This window comes from Macaca nemestrina, chromosome 9 (assembly GCF_043159975.1).
Source record: "Macaca nemestrina isolate mMacNem1 chromosome 9, mMacNem.hap1, whole genome shotgun sequence".
Lineage (NCBI taxonomy): Eukaryota > Metazoa > Chordata > Mammalia > Primates > Cercopithecidae > Macaca > Macaca nemestrina.
The window spans coordinates 74,193,070-74,215,143 of NC_092133.1; the positions used below are offsets into that span (position 1 = coordinate 74,193,070).

Here is a 22,074-nt window from a genome sequence, read left to right on the forward strand (position 1 = left end):
TTATCATCATGACTATTTCCCTGAATGAGCATGCCATGTACGTCCTGGGCTCTCACACATACCCCCTGAGCACTTTCCCACCCAAAGGAGCAAAAGACAGCACTTGGTAACTAAAGAATAATCAGATTCAGAGGCAACTGAGAAGCACTGTTTCTTTTTGGAGCAGTATTAGCTGCTGAGACTGCAGGCCTTGGACAGATCTCAGGCTGGGAAATGTTCACCTAAGTGCTACCTGGCTCTCTTCGGGTCCTCCGCACTGGGGAGAAGGGCCCCACCTTACCTCCAGGGCCTGGGCCTCAACTCTTACCTTAAGCGCCCATCAGCAATGCTTCCTTTATCCACTTTAGTGACAAATATGCCACAGTCCCCCGGGAAACAAGGCTCATTCACACCTTCTGCCATATCAAACCCCAGTGCCTTCAAGTCAATATCCTCCTGCAAAAACAGCAGCAACAGCAACACATTTCACAAAGCAGTGACAGAAACATTTGGCTCTTAAGCCCCTGAGCTGCTCACTCCAATGTGGGGGACTGTCCCTTCACCTCATCTGATGAGACACTCCATCCCCAGGATGGAAACCTATGAGTACCTGCAACCTGCCCCTTCTGGCCACTGCAGACAGACATCCCTGTCAGCGTCCCCCCAGGACCCTGCCCTTCCCCGGCTGCAACCCAGCCTGGACAGCTGCCGGGAAAGGATGCCGTCACACTCCTGGGAGGAAAAGGAGAACCTCCAAACTTGTTGAAACTGGGAGATACTGCAAGAGGGTCACCTTCTCCTCCCTCATCCATCAGAGAAGGAGAGAAGAACCATCAGAGGCAGCTTACCGTCTCCCTCTCAAACTCTACAACTTCCGTTTCCCACTCCATGGAATCCGTGTCAATGGCCGAGTCGTGGGAGCTGTGGGCCATCAGCTGCCGGAACCGGGCCTCCTTTTCCAACTGGGATTCCATCTGTTCCCTGTGAAGAGAGAGAGCCATGGTGAAAGCCCCTTGGGAGGTGAAACATCCCACCGCGTAACAGCTCTGAACCTCATGAGGCAGGCAGTTCGTGAGAGCTAAAACAGGTTCCTTTCCCCGCTGTTTCCCAATAACTCGGAGAGTCAGGTCAAGGCTTCTGGGGTATCTGTGACTTTTCACAGTGGTTTTTTTAAAAAAGACAAATTCTCCCCAAATTTATCTAGAGGTTTAACACAATTAAAATCAAAATGCCAGCTGGGCACGGTGGTCCATACCTGTAATCCCAGCACTTTGGGAGGCCGAGATGGGCAGATCACCTGAAGTCAGGAGTTCGAGACCAGCCTGACTGACATGGTGAAACCTCGTCTCCACTAAAAATGCAAAAATTAGCTGGGCGTGGTGGCATGTGCCTGTAATCTCAGCTACTCGGGAGGCAGGAGAATTACTTGAATCAGGGAGGTAGAGGTTGCAGGGAGTAGAGGTCACACCACGGCACTCCAACCTGGCGACAGAGTGAGACTCCATCTCAAAAGAATAAAATTTAATTTAAAAAATAAAATCAAAATGCCAACAAGATTTTTTGTAGATACAGATGGCTATTCTAAAATGTATACATAAAGGCATCAGAATCGCTAAAACAATTTTGAAAATGACTAAGTGGGAGGAAACTCTCTATCCAATTTAAGATGTAGTATACAGCTACACCAATCAAGACGGTGCTGCTGTCAGGGAGACATACACACAGGTCTGTAGAACAGAATAAGGAACCCAGGAATGCCCCAAGCTACCAAAGGTGCATACATTAACAGAGGAAGGACAGCCTCCAATTAATGATGCTGGAGCGACTACACATCCATGGCCAAAGAAATGAATCTCAACCTAAATCCCTTAACCTCGGATAAAAGTTAACACCAATATATCACAAATTGAAATGCAAACTGACAGAAGCAGCAACAGAAATGCCACTTAAATAGTTATATTAGGATGAAGACGTAGTTCTTAACATTTCCTTTAATGCCATTGTTACACTTTTAAAAAATGTTCACTGATGGCCAGGCGTGGTGGCTCATGCCTGTAATCCCAACACTTCAGGAGGCCGAGGTGGGTGGATCACTTGAGGCCAGGAGTTCAAGACCAGCCTGGCCAACATGGTGAAATCCCGTCTCAACTAAAAACACAGAAGTTAGGCAGGTGTGGTGACATGCACCTGTAATCCCAGCTACTTGGGAGACTGAGGCACAAGAATCACTTGAACCCAGGAAGCAGAGGTGGCAGTGAGCAAAGACTATACCACTGCCCTCCAGCCTGGGCAATAGAGTGAAACTGCATCTTAAAAAAAAAAAAAGATAGGTTTGACTTCATCAAAATTAAAAATACTAGTTCTGAGAAAGACCCAGTAACAAGGATGGGAAAGAGAGACTCAGAAGCCTCATTATATCCTCAGGTGACTGGCCTGTGACACCCTCCCTGAAATCTGGGTCCAGGCTGCCTTGCCAGCTCATGAAAGCTGCCCACTGGGCTCCTGACCTACTTGTGTTTCTTGCTCCAGCAGACAAGCTCCAGGGCCGCACCTCTGCCTAGGCTGTGCTCTCACCAGCCGGCTCTAGAATACCACTCAGCCTCCAGGGCAGAGCTCCAATGCCTTCCAAGCTGCCCCAACCCCTCCCCAGGCCAATGCAGCCGAGCTCAGCATTCAATGCTCCCTATACCTGTCTCATCTAGAATTACCAGGGAGTGCCTGAGGCTTCCCAGGCAGCAACACAGACCCCTTCACCCGCATCCTGCCAGTTAGAGAACTTAGCAGACAGGAGGCACAAACGCAAACATACTGAATGAACACACAAGCTGAATGCACAAGCTTCAGGCAACTCTGGCCCAAACAAGAGGCAAAACATCCCATGTTCACGCCCCAGAGGTTCTAGACTTTCCCTTCAAAGAGAACTCCTTGATTCCATCACATTGCTAGACCCAAGATGGTCCCTGTGAAGAGTCCTGCCTTGCCTCTTAACTCCTAAAATATTCCTGAGAGCACCCAAGCTCCAGAGAGTCTGGATTTTTACAGAATAAACGGAGCTCTTTGTCTCATTAGGAGTTTTACTGAATGGAAAAGAAGAGAAGCTGTCACTCCCCTCTGAAGGGCATCACTTGAGTGTGCAAGGCTTGCACACTTGCATGCACACACGAGCTTCTCACTGCCCCCTCACCACACTAACAGCTAGGGAAATGTCACATAATGGATGGAGAGCCACTGCTTTCCAACTAGATTTGGGTTTTAGACCATGGCCTATTGGGCTCTGCCAATTTCTATGCTTAAACCCTGATCTTTGTATTTCAATGCACTACTAAAGGCCACTGAGTGTTTAAATGACACCCTGGGAGGCTGCTGTAACCAAGGGGAGGATGTCTGACACCCCAAACAGTCTTCCAAATGGGCATCCAAATAACACAGGCAGAACAGACTGCTGGATGGGGGTTGCAATTGCCTTTAAAACTCTAAATCACAATCTGTCATCATTTTACTCATTGATTTACTTGTCTCTTAGATGGACCCAACCTTGGTCTGTGTGCACTGTGAGCCCATGAGGAAAGGGTCTTGATATGCTTGTCAGTGCCATTTCTCCAGTGCCTCTAATGGAGGCTGGCCCATACAGAGCAGGTACTTGAAAAATCTCAGCGAGTGAGTGAGTAGGGGAATGAATGAATGGGTAACACATGCATGCCTGCCCCGAATGGACTGCTTGGGAACAGGGCCCTCCCTTCCTAGTGCCTTGGCACACAGTGCCTGCCCTGTGTCTAAGAATTTCTGGCCTAAGAATTTCTAATTAACCCAACATGGAAATAACATTCAAACCCATTCTACAGACTGACAGAGCAAGACAGAGTGAAGTGAAGGGACCAACAGCCAGCTCGACACAGAAGGATGAGGCCCTGGCCAATGCACTCAGCATTGCCTTGCCCAGAAGGGAGAGGGGCCCCGGGCTCCCAGATGTGAGCCCATCCCAGCCTACTTGAGCTCCTTCAGCTCACGGCTGACGTCATTCTTCTGCTTGCGGGTGTCATCCAGGCTGCGCAGGGCCTCGGCCAGCTCACTCACCGCACGGTCCCGCTCCCGCCTCAGGTTGTCACACAGTGTCCTGGTGGAAGGAGCAGCAGACAAGGTCACCTGAAGGGGCACGGGGAAGAGGGCTCCCGGTCTGCAGCAGATGGCCTGGCTGCCTCACTCCAAATACCTGCCGGCACGTGCCCCATCCCCAGATGCACAGGAGCGCTTGCGAATCTGGGGGTAAGACCACCTAGGCCAGCCCCAGTGCATGACAGAGGGAACGTGGAGGACCTGTGCAGGGAAGATATACCCCCACAGTCACCCCGCAACAAGTGTCAGGTTCCCAATGCCCCGTTTCACCCTCAATGTGCCTGGGGTTAAGGACCACCCTCTGCACACACTCACTGTTCTAAGGTCAACTTGAGGGCCCGGGGGTGGCTCTCCTCTATATGAAGCACCCCCACCTGCTTGGCAGGCCTGTGCTCCAGCACTACCCCATGTCTCACATCTACCCACAGGCAGAGCTTTCTAGAGCTATCCCTGTACCCTGCAACTGGGATGGGAGCCCCTTCAGATAGCAGCCGGTCCTCATGTATCTCTGTCTCTCTTAGCTCTGTGAGGGTGCAAAGTACAAGCTTGGCGAGACTCTACGAAAGAGGACCCTAAGGAAGTGGAGACAGATGACCTGGCTGTGGAGGGGCCTGGGCTCTGTGCCACCTCCATAAATGGATATACCCTGAGGACTGTGGTTCCTACCTCTCCACAGCCTCACATCTCCCCCAACCTCAGTCAGAGCCTGGCTAAGGACTGCCCCCTAGAGACACCCGTGGAAGGGGTCCGGGCAGAAGCAGACAGGGAGCAGCCCCTGGGCCTCCCTCCCCTTGCACTGGGCACCTAGCTGTGCTCTCCATTGGCAGGGCCTCACCACCTAGCCATCCTCATCTCCTGATCAGCCCCTAGAGACATTGGTCTCTCCCCTGACCAACCACAAGGAATCTTCTGGAAACCTCCCAAATACCAAGACATTCTCTCTCCCCACCCCAAACATCATCACGACCACAGCCTCTCCTGGATCCTCCCCAGCCAGGATCAAGTCCACACTGCTTGGCTTCCATTTCAAGGCCTCTACACCTGCCCCTGGGAATCTCGCCAGCCTGCCCTCCCCATGACTCATCCATGTTCCTGCCCTGAGCACACGCCACAGGTCCCCTCCGTCTGCAATGCCCTTCCCCCTTTTCCACCTGGAAAAACCCCACTCGTGCTTCCAGTTCTAGCTCGAATGCCATGCTCTCTGGGGAGACCTCCCCACACCCCAGGGAGCCCTGCATGCCCCCCACAGCCCTGGAGCTCAGTCACGCATCTTCCTCCCTCACTGCCCTGCCCACCCAAGCCTCTCCCGAGGTCTCTTTGCTCCAGGGATTTGAGACCCTGGCACACAGTAGGCGCCTGGGGAATACTGCTAAAAGGACGCATTTCGGATGTGCTCTTCTCATCAGAAGCCCTCAAATAAAAGAGGTTGGCCTCATGCCCCTTCACAGGCGTCTCATGTGGACATAGTACATACTGAGGACATATAGGGCTGAGTGACATGGGAGGGAGAAACAATGGAAAATTCTAAAACTAAGAGGCAAGGCTGGGGCATCAACTAGGGGTGAGAAAGGAGGAGCCCAGGTCCCTCCCACCTTACCTGGACACACAGCAAACGATTTGGACCCTCCCAACAGACCCTAGCAGGTCCCCGCATCCTGGGGAGATGCGAGCCCACGCCAGCTCGAAGGCACCCCGTACCGGATGCTGTCACGCTCTGCTACGATCTTGTCTCGCTCCTGGAAGGCCCAGTCCCGCCGGCACTTGGCCACATCCGCCTCCTGAAGGGCTTCCTTCAGCTCCTGGCACAGAGCCTTGCACTGCTTTCGAAGGATTTCAACCTCCTTGTTGGCTCTCCCAGCATCCATTGTCACCGTGTCTTTGATCTGGTGGGAGTAAGGGGCAGGGAGAGGGAGAGGCTGCTGAGCCTCATGGACCAGGAGCGCCTCCCACCAGTGCAGGGGTCAAGGCTGAGGCTCTAGGGAGCTGGATGGAAACACGGAGCCCATCGCAGCACACCCCCGCCACCCATACCCCCAGTGACTACACCCCACAGCCACTGTCCTATTAACCAGCGCCCCCCCCACAGCCCCCACCGTGTCTGTGATCCTGGTTTTTATAATCTGGCAAGCCGAGTTATTTTTAAAGACAAAAATACATCAGTGTTCCTGCTGGTGAAGTGCTGTGTATCTCAGTTCGTTTAAAAAGCTGAAATCTGAAGCATTTGTATCTTGGCACATCCCTAGAGAGTTATATGCTCCACTAAAATTTCAAGTCAAACTCTTAGAAGCACTCATATGAAAAGCCCCCCCACACCTCTATAATCCTTAGAAAACACGGAGAAATAATGGATGACAAAGTGAGTGTTTACTGCAAGAATAACTCCTCCCCTGGCTCAAAGGCTTTCCAAACACGCAAAACAGAAGCATGACAACAGAGGCAGTGATGACACTGGTGTCCCCGCCCCGAGACTCTCCACCCTCAAGTGCTAGGACACAGGAAGACACACACGCACAGGAAGAAAGCTTCCGTTCCCTCTAACGATCATTCTCCAGAGAACAGGAGATGGCAGCCTCTGCAAAAACATGTTCAGAAAGATCTCAGACATAGAAAACAAGAGAAGAGAATGAAGCTGACAAGAAAACACCTACAGTCAGTTGATAAATCCCCCCATCTCTCAAAACAGAGGCAGAGGAGCTGAAAAACAATTTGCACAAAAAGGACCATCAAAGCTCGAGGGTGCCAGTGCAGTGGCTGGCTTTGCTCGGACCTCACGGTTCCTGGGAGTCATTCAAATCATTTCAGTTTTGATTATTTTTTCAGCTTTACATGGTATGCCGTGTTTGTTTAGTTTGCTATTTTCCAAAAAAAATCCCTAAATTTTCATTTTAAAAAGAATTATTTGGGGGCAGGGTACAGTGGCTCAGACCTGTAATCCCAGCACTTTGGGAGGCCAAGGCAGGCAGATCACATGAGATCAGGAGTTCGAGACCAGCCTGGCCAACATGGTGAAACCCCATTTCTACTAAAACTACGAAAATTAGCCAGACATGGTGGCATGTGCCTGTGGTCCCAGCTCCACAGGAGACTGAGGCAAGAGAATCACTTGAACTTGGGAGACAGAGGTCGCAGTGAGCCCAGATGGCGCCAACTCACTCCAGCCTGGACAACAGAGTGAGACTCGGTCTCAAAAAAAAAAAACAAAAAAAAAAACAAAAGTGTATTAATTTAGTCAAGAATTTATGATAAAAAATACTTTTCAAAATTTACATTATACTCACTGTTTTACAATATATTTATGGATAGTTTTAGAGCTGACACATGTTACCACGTGGATTCCCTGAAAGGTTTCTCCATGGTGCTCTGGATGAGCATCTAGGGAGGCCCCAGGTGCAGACAGGAGGAGAGGCAGCGTAGGAGGTGGGCAGCTCCCCCAGCCCACAGCTCCCTTCCTTCCCCTGGGCCCCACGCCATTGCTGGTCTCCAAAATGAATTCATCCCCAAATACTGCTTCCTTATAAGGAATACAAGAAGTACTATACTTAGGTTTAGTGAAGGGGGAAGAGGGGAAAGAGGTACCTTTAAAAAAATGGTAAAATTTGGAAGCCCAGCAGACCCAAGTGACCGACTGATTGATTCTGATCACACTGGTGAGGAACCGCAGGATCTAGAAGTGACTCACCAGGGCTCCCCCATCCTGCAGAGCTGACTCATGATCAGTACCGGCTCCTCTACCCCAGGCAGACTCTACCCCAGGCATCAGATGTCAGTCTGAGTCTGCTCTAAAAGCGCCACCTGCAGTCTCTTTCTTCCAGTGCTGGGTGAGCAAAGGCGTGGGAAGAGATGGGCCGGTCTTCACAAGACACTTGCCAGACCCAGCCATGAGGCCGGTGAGAAAGGCCCATGGGCTGCAACCCAGCCCCAGAGGGCCAGAGCCCACTCGAGGGTCCCAGGGGAGGATGGGGCCCAAGTGTGGAGTGGTGCCCCTGAGCAGACGGCTCTCAGGTGAGGGCACCTCCCTCTGCTTCCTGGGCAGCTTCTCTTGCTACAACAGCCCTCTGCATCTAAGTTCTGGAAAGGCCAGTGCTGCCTCACCTTGTCCCCTGGCACTGTCCAGTCTGTCCACCACAGCTGAGCTCAGCTCCTCAACCAGGACCTGTAGCTGGACGTGAAACTGCATTCAGGGCGGCAGACGGCAGGAGCGTGGGGGGCTGCCCTTCTACAGACAGGGTTCGGTGAGCAGGGCCCTTCTGGGAAAGTGCTTTGGAACCTGGGAGATCTCTGCAATAGGCAGCAGTGACCTATGGCTTCCAGTGGTGCCAACCTCAACTCCCCAGGCAGTTCCTCCCTCCTCCTGGGAGCAATGAGCCTTCGCTGGACAAGGTCAGCTCCTGGCCTGAGGCAGGAGGGTGGCCTTGGGGGAGCTCCTGAGGATATCTCCCCTCTGGGAGCTGGTAAGGAGGTGAGGGCACAGCCAACCTGTCAAAGACCCTGACAGGCCCCTGGCCTCCCGGTGCTCTTTGCCTCAGCCCACTCAGAACACAGAAGGGAGAGAGGGCATGGAGAAGGAAAAGGGAAAATGGAGCAAGAGGTGCAGATAGACGACAGGGGCATGCAAGCACGACACCAGAAACTGAAGCCCAGCCCTCGGGCTGAGCAGGATGAAGACAGCTCTGTGGTGAGGGAGCTAGACCTGCCAGAAGGCCCCCCACAGCTGACCCCTGACAGGCAGCAGCCAGTGGGGTGGCGGGGCCAATCCCCAGGGTGCCTCACTGCCCAGCCCTCCTGGCCTGCTCTTGCCGGTGGAGAGTGCTCTTATTCATGAAGCCAGACCAACTTGAGAAGGAGCTGAGGATTTCAGCTCTTAGAGCTGACGGGCAGCAGCGGGGGCTATCTCCTGCCTGCTGACTCGGAACGGGGCCTGGAAAAGATCCCTGTCTCAGCTGACAGCTGCACTTGGTGCCCAGCCAATACCCCCTGTGGAGGCTGGAGGCGGGCTCCAGGCTGAAGGGCTCGCCTGAGTGCTGGGAAGGCGACGGCTGCCCCAAGGACGTCAGGCCTGGGGGTCTCATTGCTGGATGCCAGCACCGCGGGGAACTCAGGTGTTCTCTGTACATCTCTGTACTTTCTACATTTCTACAAAGAGTCTTCACCATTAACTTCAAAGATCTCAAAATATGGCCAGGCGCAGTGGCTCAGGCCCGTAATCCTAGCATGTTGGGAGGCCAAGGTGGGTGGATCACCTGAGGTCAGGAGTTCAAGACCAGCCTGGCCAACATGGCGAAACCCCATCTCTACTAAAAATACAAAAATTAGCTGGGCGTACTGGCAGGTGTCTATAATCCCAGCTACTCAGGAGGCTGAGACAGGAGGATCACTGGAACCCAACAGGTGGAGGTTATAGTGAGTTGAGATCGTGCCACTTCACTCCAGCCTGGGAAAAAGAGGGAAGGTACGTTTCAAAAAAAAAAAAAAAGAAAGAAAGAAAGAAAAAAGAAAATCTCAAAACTCCATCCGCACGGGCTCGCTGTCATTCCCCAGGCATGTGTCTGATATTCTGTGACATTTCACAGCAGTTACTGACTTGGTCATTTTCCAAGTTTCCATCTTTATCATTTTGTTTTCCTGATTTGATATTGACATTTTCCCCCAACAATTATGTGCTCAGATCCCAGGATGTGAACATGAGTTCATGGTTTTTCTAGGATGATTACCAAGTTCTAATGCATTATCTTCACTTACTAAAAATTTATTCTAATAGACTTTTCAAAAATTTCATTGCAGTAAATATTCATCTTCACACTGGCTTTTGCCTCAAGGGTCTCCAGAAGTCTTGGTGGTTCCTTGTACGAAATTCCCATTACTTGGTTGGCCCATTTTTACCCAAAGAAACAGTTTAATGAGGTTCACCCTAATCCTAACAGAGTAGTAAGATTCAGATGGGCATAATAATGAATGCCCATCTCAACTCACTGTTGCTTTGTGCAGGCACGATGATGTATTTTCTATATTGAATCATTTGTTCATTACAACCACCATTCCATTGTGCAGATGAAGAAACTGAGGCTGGCTGGGTGCAGGGGCTCACGCCTGAAATCCCAGCACTTTGGGAGGCCGAAGCAGGAGGATCACTTGAGCCCAGGAGTTTGAGACCAGCCTGGGCAACATAGTGAGACCGCGTCACTACAAAACAATTCAGAATTAGCTGGGTGTGGTGGTGCTTGCATATAGTCCTAGCTACTTGGGGGGCTGAGGTGGGAGGATCACTTGAACCCAAGAGGTCGAGATTACAGTGAGCTATGATTGTGCCACTGCACTCCAGCCTGGGGAACAGACAGGCTGTCTCAACAAAAAAGTAAATTAAAAATAGAAACTGAGGCCCAGAGGCCAGGCACAGTGGCTCACCGGGCGGTGAAATTATGCTTGTAATCCCGATACTTTGGGAGGCTGAGGCGGAAGGATTGCTTGAGTCCAGGGGTTCGAGACCAGCCTGGCCAACATGGCAAAGCCACATCTCTACTAAAAATACAAAAAATTAACCAGGCGTGGCGGCGCACGCCTGTAACCCCAGCTACTTGGGAAGCTGAGGCATGAGAATTGCTTGAACCCGGGAGGTAGAGGTTGCAGTGAGCCAAGATTGTGCCACTGTACTTCAGCTTGGGCAACAGAACAAGACTCGGTCTCATAAAAAAAAAAAGAAACAGAGGCCTAGAGAGGTTTGAGACCACATGACTGAGGAGGGCCATCTCTCAGCAAGGGGCCTGTGTCTCATGCATTCCCCACATCCCCTATCACTGCCCGGGCGTGAAGAGAAGTTGTATCAGTTGAAAGACATGCTGGTCACCCATCAGGCATCACCTGCCTCACACTTGGTATGGCAGGACCTGGTAGTAATGATCCAATGCATACCACCCCTGCCAAACTGCCTGACCTTTAACGCCTTGCTTTTTGCTTCTCATAAACCACCTTTGAAAGCTGCATTCCAACTGACCTGCACAGAAAGGCAGGAGAATAGAGGGACGTGAATATCCGAGAACTATTCTGATAGGGGAAAAAATCTGCTGTGATCAAGTCTAGAAGCTCTAATCAGAGCCACACACAACACAGACTGAAGGGAATCTCCATGGGCCCATCCAAGCCCCAGCAGGGCTCAGCTAGACCTAGGGCAAGGAGCTCCACGATGAGGAGAGGTTGACAGGTAGGAAGGAGGCAGAAAATCCACATTGGCCACCCAGGAGTTGAGCTAGGTGGCCCAATCCAATGCTATCAAACATCCCAGCTCCCCAACCCTGGAGGTGTGGCCCCCAGGCAGCAAAGCTTCAGGAGAAGAACTAGTAGGCTCAGCCTACTAGCACATCTTCCCAGCAGGAGCCTGAAACACTTTTTCAAGAGCAGACTCGATCAGATGCACACTGCTGGTGGAGAAGGGCCCCTGAGGGTACTCTTCCAGACGCAAGAGGCCTAACGTATCTATGGCTTTGGGAACTTGGCCTTGGTATCTTGCTTCATAATAAGCAAGTCCTTGAGATATCACTGACTTTCAGCATGAGACTGATCTGCAATTACGTAGCAATGGGTTTCGGTGTGAGAGTATCGGTGCGCGTCATCTGACTCTTCCTGGTGTGTAAGCTCCAGGTATCCACGACTATGTCTGGGCCTCCCTCCCCACTTGTCCCCTGTAATCCAGACTACAGCTGGGCATTGAGCATGAGCTCAGGAGTTACCTTGGTGGTGTCTGATAACCCAGCTTGCACTTAGGCCTTCTATCAGAAGCCCTTTACTCCAATGGGAAGGAGGCTTCTAATCCAGACACCATGCACTCTGCAGCCCCTCTTCCCGGGACGCTGTAGGAGAGGCCGAAAGCCAGCCACCAGCCCACCCACCTACCTGCCGCAGCGCCTCCATCTCCTCACTGGCCGCCTTCTTCTCAGATGTGCTGCTCTTGAGCTTGGACTCGGCCAGTTCCACCTCGGTCTGCAGCTTGTCCAGCTCAGAGATGACCTGGTCGCGCTCACTCATGATGAGCTTGTACTCGCTGTACACAGCGTCCCGCTCCTCCCTGTACTTCTCCGACTCCTTCGCTGTCTTCACCTGCGTGGTTCTCAGCTCGGTCAGCTCTGACTGCAGCAGCTCCATCTCCCACTGCAGGTCCTTGTTCTGCGCTGTGGCCTTGTTCAGCTCATGGTGGATCGCCTCAAACCTGGGGAGAGAGGCGGCGAGACGTGGGAGGGGCAGGGGCGCTGCCCGGTCAGTGGCCGGCTGCGCTGCTGCCTCCCGCCAGCTCTGCGGTGCTGGACAGTCAAGCATGAAATTTCAAGTGAAGTCACTCTCTCCACCCCCAAGAGAAAACTCACGGAGTACCAGTGCCCCCAGACCTGGAATTTTTCTCAGCCCTTTACAAATGCCAGGAGTTGAACTGAGGACATTACGCCCTCCGCTCCACTAGAAACAACAGCGTATTTCTCCCACAGTCAAGCCACATTAATTTTAAAAAACAATAAAAACAAAACAATGCCAGGATAACAGCATAAAGAGGCCTTAACGATCATTTAGTCAAACCGCCTCATTTCACAGATACGAACAGTACAGCCCTGTGACAAGGTCATCAAGTTCGCTCAAAGAGCACAGCTCGGTCCTTCCAGGCCGGGGGGCATCTTCCACACAGGCAGCCTGCAAATCACAGCCCATGGCTCCAGACCAGCAATTCTCAGTATGGTCCATAGACACTGGTTCTACATGGAGCTCCATGACCCAAAAAAAAGTATATTATCTGATTATTTCTGTTTGGGAAACTCTGCATCTTGGCTGCCTCCTGGAGAGTCTACCTACTGCACACCACCACACCGAAGGCTCTGAGAAGTCCTGCAGCAGAGACATCTGTCTGGGTTCAACCTGGCAATGCTCAAACCTATTTATCGCCAGAGAGCACTTTTCATGTGAAACTGATAAATGCTCCAGAGAACTGGTGATTCACAGGCACATACTCTACAAAACACTGTTTGAGGGCATATATCACATCTCTAAAGATAACAGAAGACACACGCCCCAGAGAATTAACTTTCCTATTTGCTAGGTGGGTGACTGCCACAGAGGGGAGAAGCACATGGCAGGGACCAAAGAAACAGGATGCTCAGAACACACCAGTATTTATTAAGCATTGTGTAGCGCAGTTAATACAGCAGACCTGAAATTTCTACATCCTCAGAAAGGCCCGCTTGCAAGGCTAACCACTGAATGGTGTCTGTGAACCTGAAGGTAAACAGGGATGTTCAGATGGGAGGAGGGAGCCATGATTCCCAAGACAGATTCGGTGTCAAAAAAAAAAAAAAAAGGTTTCCTGGTCAGAAGCATTTTTTGATTGAAAAAGCATCGTAACTCATGCTCTTCTCATCACCTGGGGGTGGTTGGGAACCTTACAGGACCCATTTGCCCCCAGCCCCCCGTGGCCCTAGCCCTACCTCCTCAGGGAGAGGGCACACTGGTGCTGTAGCTGGATGGCCGTGTCCCTCTGCTGGGTCAGCATCTCCGTCTGCTTCAGCAGCCGCTGGTTCTCCTCCCCAAGCTGCTCCAGGCGGCTCAGGTCTGCATTGTGGATGGCGACTTTCTCACTGTACCTCTTCCGCAGGGCGTCATAGTCCTTCTTGACCACCTCCAACTTGTCCATGGCCGTGTCGTATAGCTTGTTGAGAATCTCGGATGACCCGTTGTGCTTCAACACCTGGAGACCAGACAGTCCCACTTACCAAGGGTCTGGGGGAGGTGGTGGAGGAGACCTCCCACTCTCACTTTTGTCTGTCTGAGGGTGGGACTGATGACAAGGTGGGGGGTCACCCTAGGGCTTTTGAGAGTCTTGAGGTCCAATTCTCCAGGCCTTGCAGTCACACTGGGCTGATTCATTTAGATTCACTCAGTCACAAGTATTTACTAAGTATTGTGCAGAACAGTTAACACAGCTGACCTGAGATTTCTATATCCTTAGAAAGACCTGCTTGCAAGGTTGACTCTACTGAATGGTGTCTAGGAACCCAAACAGTAAACAGTTCTCTAGGCTGATGTAAAACTTTCTTCCGGTGATATAAGCAGCTCTGGTACTGAGCCCGTACAAACAAAGTGGCTTATGCTGAACACCTGCTTTCTTCTGGGAGTACAGAATCTGGGTACATGCTCGGCAGAGGTACCCACATGACCAGCCCTCAGTAAGACACTTGGGCACTGAGTGTCTAACAGGCCTCCGTAGAGGCCAGCACTTCTCGTGTATTGTTGGGATTCCATTCTGGAGGAATTCAGTGCATCTGGTGAAACTCCACCAGGAGAGGACTCTTGGAAACTCGGGCCCAGTTTCCTCTGGACTTTGCCTCACGCGTCTTTCCCCTTTGCCGACTTTGCTCTGTGTACGTTTGTTGTAATAAATGTCAGCCATTGAGTATAATTACATACTGAATCTTGTGAGTCCTCCCAGAAAGTCACATAGCCCAGAATCAGGTTTTGTAAATCGGACCTAAGGACTCTCAAAAGCCCTAGGGTGACCCTCCATGGTGTAGGGTACCCTCGCATCCCATGCAAATACCTAGTATGTCTAGCACTGTTCTAGGTGCTGGTGATGCCAGACGGGAAAGAAAGAGGTTGTGACCTGTGGGCCTTTTATCCTAATTTGGAGGGTGTGGACATACAAGCCAAATAAAGTAACTTCAGAGCAAGGTAAGAACTATCAAGAAAAGAAAAAATAAAACAGTATAATGGGCTGGAGAGAGCCATCTGAGTAGCAGAGGGGAGGACTGTGAGGGAGACTAAGGCTGAAGAGGCTTCTTGAAGAAGGTGCTTCAGAATTCAGAGGCAAATGAAGAAGAGCACACCGGGCAGAGGGGAGGGCAGGGGCAAAGGCCCAGAGGCAGGGCCTGCAGGCGTGTTCTAGAGATAAAGAGAGGGGAGGGGCAGGGCGGAGTAGCAGGAGCCCAGTGCACAGCGGGAGGTGGATTCAAAGGGGACCTGGAGAAGTGGGCGTGGGCATGGGGGTGGCCATGGCTGCAGGGCTCACAGTGAAGACGGTCTCCTGAGTGAGACAGGAAGCTGTGGAGGGTTTTAAGTTAGACAGCATTCTACTCTGAATGACAGGCACTAAAGTTCATTTGGGGTGCTGTTATAGAGAAAAAACCAAACCAAGAAGATGAGTTAAGAGGTTGCCAGGGGGGCTGCTGGCTTCAGCTAAGCACCTCATGGGATCTGAGCCCTGGGGTGAGTCACTCCACCTCTCTGGGTTTCAGCTTCCGGATTCCTCAAATGCCAAGGCTAGACCAGGTAAGCTTGTCTGGCCCTTCCAGCTCCAACAGCCGAGGAATTCCCTGGCTCATTCAGTGGGGGCCTGGGTTATCAAATGTTTGCAGCCTAGAGATCCAGAACCTGGGACAATGGAATATTCTCTTTGGAGTTAGGGTCAGCCCTCAATAAACATGAAAAACACAAAAAGCAAAAGAGGGCTTAATTTAAAAGTCAGAATCATAGCAACAAGAAAGTAAGCTCCTTCCTCTAAGGCCTAAGCATTAGATCCTAGGACTGTAGACTCTTAAAGAGGAAGTCAAGGAAGAGGGAGAAACGGAAGGATGGAGGGAGGGAGGGAAGGAAGAGGGGAAGGAAGGAAGGGGAGGAGAAAGAGAGAAACAGAGGGAAGGAAGGAGGAAGAAAGGAAGGAAGGAAGGGAGGGAGGGAGGGAGGGAGGATTGGTTCGTTTCAGGTTCATTCTTTTTCCTTCATTTATTTTCAAAGTGGAACATTTTCTCTCAAGGGAAATCTTACTAGGACACCAAAATATAGAATTTATTTGAAAAAGTAGTACACAGGTGTTTCAGGTGGTCAAAATCTTCACTGTTTTGTAAAATGGCATCACTGTTGCAAAACAGGAATGCACACTGAGAACCAGAGCCTCACTGACAGTGCCTACTCTACATCTAAAATCTTAAAAAAAAAAAAAAAAAAAAAAAAAAAAGCCTGGCCAGGCACAGTGGCTCATGCCTGTAATCCCGGAACTTTGAGAGGCCGAGGTGGGCGGATCACCTGAGATCAGGAGATTCAGACCAGCCTGACCAACATGGTGAAACCTTGTCTCTACTAAACATACAAAAATTAGCTGCACATGGTGGCAGGCACCTGCAATCCTAGCTACTCGGGAGGCTGAGGCAGGAGAATCGCTTGAACCCAGGAGGCGGAGGTTGCAGTGAGTCAAGATCGCACCACTGCACTCCAGCCTGGGTGACAAGCGTGAGACTTCATCTCAAAAAAAAAAAAAAAAAAAAAAAAAAGGAATGGGGCTTACCCATGACCATAATCTGGTCAATAAACTCCTGAAATCTGGTCAACCAATGCCTTCCACCCATGTCTGGAAAGGTCCAGCATCTAAACTGGATTGCCCTGATTGGTGAGCAATACCTCAAAAATGCCAATTAAAAATTACTTCAGGCCGGGCACAGTGGCTCACGCCTGTAATCCTAGCACTTTGGGAGGCCGAGGTGGGCAGATCACAAGGTTGGGAGTTCAAGACCAGCCTGGCTAACATGGTGAAACCCTGTCTCTACGAAAAATACAAAAATTAGCCAGGCGTGGTGGTGGGCACCTGGAATCCCTGCTACTCAGGAGGCTGAGACAGGAGAATTGCTTGAACCCAGGAGGCGTAGGTTGCAGTGAGCCAAGATTGTGCCACTGTACCCCAGCCTGGGTGACAGAGCGATACTCTGTCTCAAAAAAAAAAAAAAAAAAAAAAATTACCTCAAATGTTTTACTCTCTAAATATCCCCTAAGCCAAGTGAGAACCCCATTGGCTCCAAATGAGTCTGGTTTGCTGGGGAACAAAGGCGGCTGCCATTGCCTGAGTTCCCCACAAGGTGGCAGCCGCGCGGAGACGAGCCAATGCTCTCCTGTAGTGGCTTCCCGCCTTCCCAGCTCAGAAACAATCTCGTTCTAAAGGCAACCTTGAAATGATACAAAGCCGGGTTCTGGGCAGTAGCCCAGCAGAGCCCACCTCCACCAGTGCATGGCAGAATCAGGAGTCTATACCATGGTTCGGCCTCTTTGCAGTCCCCTGAACAGCTAACCTTGAGGGGCCTGGATCCAGGCCTGTGTGACAATCCAAGGATGATTCAGGGCCGTGGGAATCAGGCTGCCAGAAAGGGCCATGAGAGTGGGCCACGAATTCCCAGTGCGACAGGGTGGGTCAGGGAAATCCCAGCGCAGACCTCGAGGTCCTTTCTGCTGCTCCCCCCAGCCTTCATAACATGATGGGATACTCAGGTCAGAAGACCGAGAGAGAGAGATCAGGCCCCATACTGCTTCCACCACAATAACCGCCACCCTCGGCCTGTTCCACAGGTGAAAGCTCCTTGGGAAAGGGTCGTGCTCACCACGAGCTACTCCACCTCCCTGCAACTCCTAACCTCCGGTTCTCACTCTAGCCTTGGAGTCAAACAGAATAACCTGTTCCCACAGGGCAGCAACTAGATACTCAAAGAGGCTCGCAGGCCTCCAAACACTTCTCACCCTTTCTCTACAAGCAGGACTCAGTGCCAGGCCTGTGCCACCTAACCAACAGCCTCTGAACAAAGCTGGGCAACCAGGTCACGGTTAACTCCGGAGAATCCGAAAAACTAAATCTATTGGTCTAGAACATTTCCCTGTCACCATTAGAGGATTATGTTCTTGGTAGGTATTTCCACATGTACATGCACACACACACGCGCGCACGCACACACACACACATCTAACTACAGTCAAATGTTTAGCTTCCCAGCAAAGGCTAATGAAAGAGAGAACATTTAAATTTGGCCCAGAATTCTAAAATTAAAGTGATCACAGTTCACTGCAACCTCAACCTCCCAGGCTCAAGTGAGCCTCCTGCCTCAGCCTCCCAAGTAGCTGGGATCACAGGCATGCCCCACCACACCTGGCTAATTTTTTATTTTGTGTAGAGATGGGGCAGCAGGGTCTCACTATGTTGCCCAGGCTGGTCTTGAGCTCCTAGACTCAAGTGATGCACCGGCTTCGGCCTCCCAAAGTGCTAAGATTACAGGTGTGAGCCCCTGAGCCTGGCCTGAGAGTCAACTTCTCCCCTCAGGCAGGCAGCAGTCTTTAGAGATGATGCCCTGCCGGCCTGAGCACAGGACAGTTGGCCTGTGAGTTTAAGGAGAAGGGGGCGGAAGTTACACTGGGGAGGCACAAAGACAGCCATAGTCTGGGCTGCTCCCTGCAGGGAGGCCAGGAAGAGACCAACCCTCCTACCTGTACCCCACACTGGTCAGAACACTCCTCTGTGGGCTTCTCTGTAAGGGATGCCCTTCAGCAACCAGGAAACCCCTCTCCTCCCTTCTTTCAGGCCCATCAAAGGGCATTCATTCAGGATACCTGGGACAAGAAAATCGACTTTCATGAATTACAAGAGAAAGTATATTTTATTTTATTTTATTTTATTTTTGAGATGGAGTCTCGCTCTGTCGCCCAGGCTGGAGTGCAGTGGTGAGATCTTGGCTCACTGCAAGCTCCGCCTCCCGGGTTCATGCCATTCTCCTGCCTCAGCCTCCCGAGTAGCTGGGACTACAGGCGCCCGCTACCACGCCCGGCTAATTTTTTGTATTTCTAGTACAGACAGGGTTTCACCATGTTATGCAGGATGGTCTCGATCTCCTGACCTTGTGATCTGCCTGCCTCGGCCTCCCAAAGTGCTGGGATTACAGGCGTGAGCCACCGCGCCCGGCCAAGAAAGTATATTTTAAAGACAGGGGAAAGGGCAAGGAGGAGGAGACAGAAGACTCTTGGGGCCTGAGAGGTTTCCCAGATAGATTGGCAGGACCTAGGAGAACATGTGCACTGCCCTGGTCTCAGGAATTCTACCTGTAAGGCTCAAACTTCAAAACGTGTGTGCAAAAGAGCACAAAGACATGTGTGTCCACTGAAACATGGTTTGTAACATGGGAAGATGTTGACCACCAAGACGCTCCACACAGAATTTGATTAACACCTGACAGACAACAAAACAAGCACGGACCTTTTTGGATGTGCAAATTCACAGAAAATGTAAGGAAACCCATGATATATTGTAGGATATTTGTTTTGAAAGCAGGTTTCAGGGAACAAAAAACAAAACTACATGAGTATTAAATGTGACATTTAAAAAAAAAATCTACAAGGATCCACATCCATCCCAATGGTTTACCCAGAGGATGGTCATTTCCACAAAGCTAGGCTGGGTCTGAGGAGGTGGGTGGCTGCCTTCCACATTGGTTGAAGACTTTTTTCTATTTTAACCAGAGAATACGCACTACTTTAGTAAAGAAAAAAGATGCAAAAACACCCTCTACTTAGATTCCCCAACCAAGCCTTGTCAGGGTCTCCTGGGCTTTCTTGACACAGCCTAGAAGAATGCCCAAACCCAGAGACGGGGATGCCAGGCAGAGGCCCTCCCCAGCAAAACACACATACGGACAAAACACCTGTTTGCTGCTCTCAACCACGGCGCCCCCTCCCCCAGGGTGCCTCATTTCCTCTGAGATAAATCATGCAGAGGGCCGGGAAGCCCCACAAATCCCTCAAGCAAACACGCAAGTCAAACAGCACCATTTACCCTGCAAGGGCCTCTTCAAGTTTACAAGGCGTGGGAGGAACCCGGCAACAAAAATGCCCTTGTCCAGCAAGGTCGACCTTTGCCCTCGGGCCCAGCGGGGAGCAAGCCTGTGGCCATCCCCGTGTCCTCGCTTCCTCTGCTGCTGGCCTACTGCCACCTGGGCATCCACCCCACGCCTGACGAAGGCAAGAGGGCCCGGGATGCCGGGATAGGGGGCTGGCCGCCCAGCAGCTCTGAGATGCTCCCAGCCCTGCTCCCTGTGGCAGCCAGGCCTCTTCTCCTGGTGGGGTCTGGAGGTGGTGTTTGCTGGGAGGCACTGGTCCAGCTGAACTGACCTGGGGGACCCCAATGACCAGGATGCATCCCCACCCCCACCCCTGCTGCCAAGGACCACAGCGGTAGGAAAAGGAGAGCAGGGAATGGGCTGCGGGGTTGGAGAGGAAGACCCTCCCCTGTTAGGCAGACAGGAAAGGGAGAGAGGATGAGGGTGGGAGGGACGTCTCAGTCTGAATGTCTGTAAAGCTGAGCAGGTGCTCAAGAAAGTCAGAGAACAGGAGACAAGGAAACTTTACAGTTCTTGAGGGCAGAGTGCTCTTCCTAAAAAATAATTTTTTTAATTAAACAATGTTTTGTACAGATAGAGTCTCTCTATGTTGCCCAGGCTGATCTTGGACTCCTCGACCCAAGGGATCCTCCTGGTCTTTCCAAAGTGCTGGGATTACAGGCGTGAGCCACTGTACCCAGCCTGGATTTCTCTACTTATGACAAGGTGAACTTCTGAGTCTTTTTTTTTTCCTCTCTGAGTTATAATTTACATACCACACAAAGTGTACAATTCAGTTTAATATATTCACGAGGTTATGAATCCACAAAGTTGTGAAGCCACTACCACTATCTAATTCCAGAACATTTTTATCACCCCCAAAATAAACCAGTACCCATCAGCAGTCACTTCCCAAACCCCAAGCCCAAGACAACCACAAATCTGCTTTGTGTCCACATAGATTTTCCTGTTGTGGACATTTCATGTACCTGGAATCATAGTTTGTGGTCTTTTGTGGCTGGTTTCTTTCATTGGCTGTCATGTTTTTGAAGTTCATTCACATTATAGCATGGATCAGTATTGCATTCCTTGTTATGCTGAATAATATTCCATTGTATGGATAGATCACATTTTATTTATCCATTCATCAGTCAGTGGACCTTTGGGTTACCGGTTTTGGGCTGCTATGAATATTCACACCTCAAGTTTCTGTGCGGACATATATTTTCAGTTCTCCTGGGTGCACACCTACGCGTGTCGCTGGGAGGTCAGCTGTTAGCTCTGTTTAGTTTTTTGAGGAATCACTAGGCTGCCTTTCACAGTGGCTGTATCATTTCTTCCCACCCACAATGTATGCAGGTTCCAATTTCTACACATCCTGGATGAGGCAGATTTAAACCCAGACTTGACAGGATTAGAACAGTATCATTAATGACCACAACACTGACTGAGCGCCTCATACACACGGGCACACGGCGCCAGCGCCTTCCACGCAGTGTCTTCGTGACAGTCATATAAGACAATTCTGCTACACTGAGATGCTCCAATCTCACACTTTCTAGCAAGGCTGTGGGGCTTCCCGTGGACCGAGGTGGAGTCATATACACTTCTGAAATGATGACTCTCTCAAGGAAGAATAGAATCCAAACTAAACCCCAAGGCAAAAGGTTACCTGAGCCAAGTGTAGACCAAGAAGAACAAACTGCTGGCAAAAGAGCAAGAAAACAAAGCACACAGCAGGGTGCAGGTGAAGGCTGGGAGGGGCCGCCTGCCCACAGGTCGGGGAAGTTACCACACACCCCAGGGCAGAGAAGGGGCTCGAACCCTTAGAGGCCCATCCCCTCGGGCAGCTTTCCGGGAGCTTTGTTTCGACACAGCACCGCCATCCTTACCTGCTTCACACGCAAGATTTCTCCAAAGGATTTCTTTTGAGGTTAAAAATATTTTTGCCTTTTTAGAAACTGAAAACCTACAGTCTTTAAATCTGTTTGCTCTAGGAAGCTCCACTGACATGCACAAGGAAGGGTCCCTGCAGGGGGAACGGGTTGTGGGCAGTACTAACCAGAGCTAGCAAGGCACCTTCTATTCTCATTTCATCCTTAGAGAAATGCTCCAAGAGCACCACCCCCACCTCCTGAACCTATAAAGGGTGGAAAGGGTGCCGTCGCAGCTTCTCTGAGCCATGCAGCAGGTGCGAGAAGGACAATCTTCCTGTTGCCGGCTTTCCATTACCAAGGCTCAGTCAACACCTATGGGCTAAACACCAACCTCTGCCCCAGCCACCTCACACAACCAATTCCCCTAATCAGAGGGCACACAAAAAATACTCTAATAGCTCCAA

The 22,074-nt window shown here is 50.9% G+C and overlaps 1 protein-coding gene across 3 annotated transcripts in view; it reads right to left on the reverse strand.

The window, feature by feature from the left end:
* Positions 1–22,074, reverse strand: part of LOC105465968 (discs large MAGUK scaffold protein 5) — a 149,067-nt gene that overhangs the window by 38,887 nt on the left and 88,106 nt on the right. For all 3 annotated transcript variants that reach the window (XM_071068791.1, XM_011714643.2, XM_011714644.3), the window contains exons 6-11: positions 13,548–13,807; positions 11,977–12,289; positions 5,791–5,975; positions 3,968–4,093; positions 828–960; positions 308–435 (exon numbers count right to left, since the gene is read on the reverse strand). In XM_071068791.1, the coding sequence (XP_070924892.1) occupies positions 308–435; positions 828–960; positions 3,968–4,093; positions 5,791–5,975; positions 11,977–12,289; positions 13,548–13,807 (1,145 nt within the window). The remainder of the gene's footprint in view (positions 1–307; positions 436–827; positions 961–3,967; positions 4,094–5,790; positions 5,976–11,976; positions 12,290–13,547; positions 13,808–22,074) is intronic.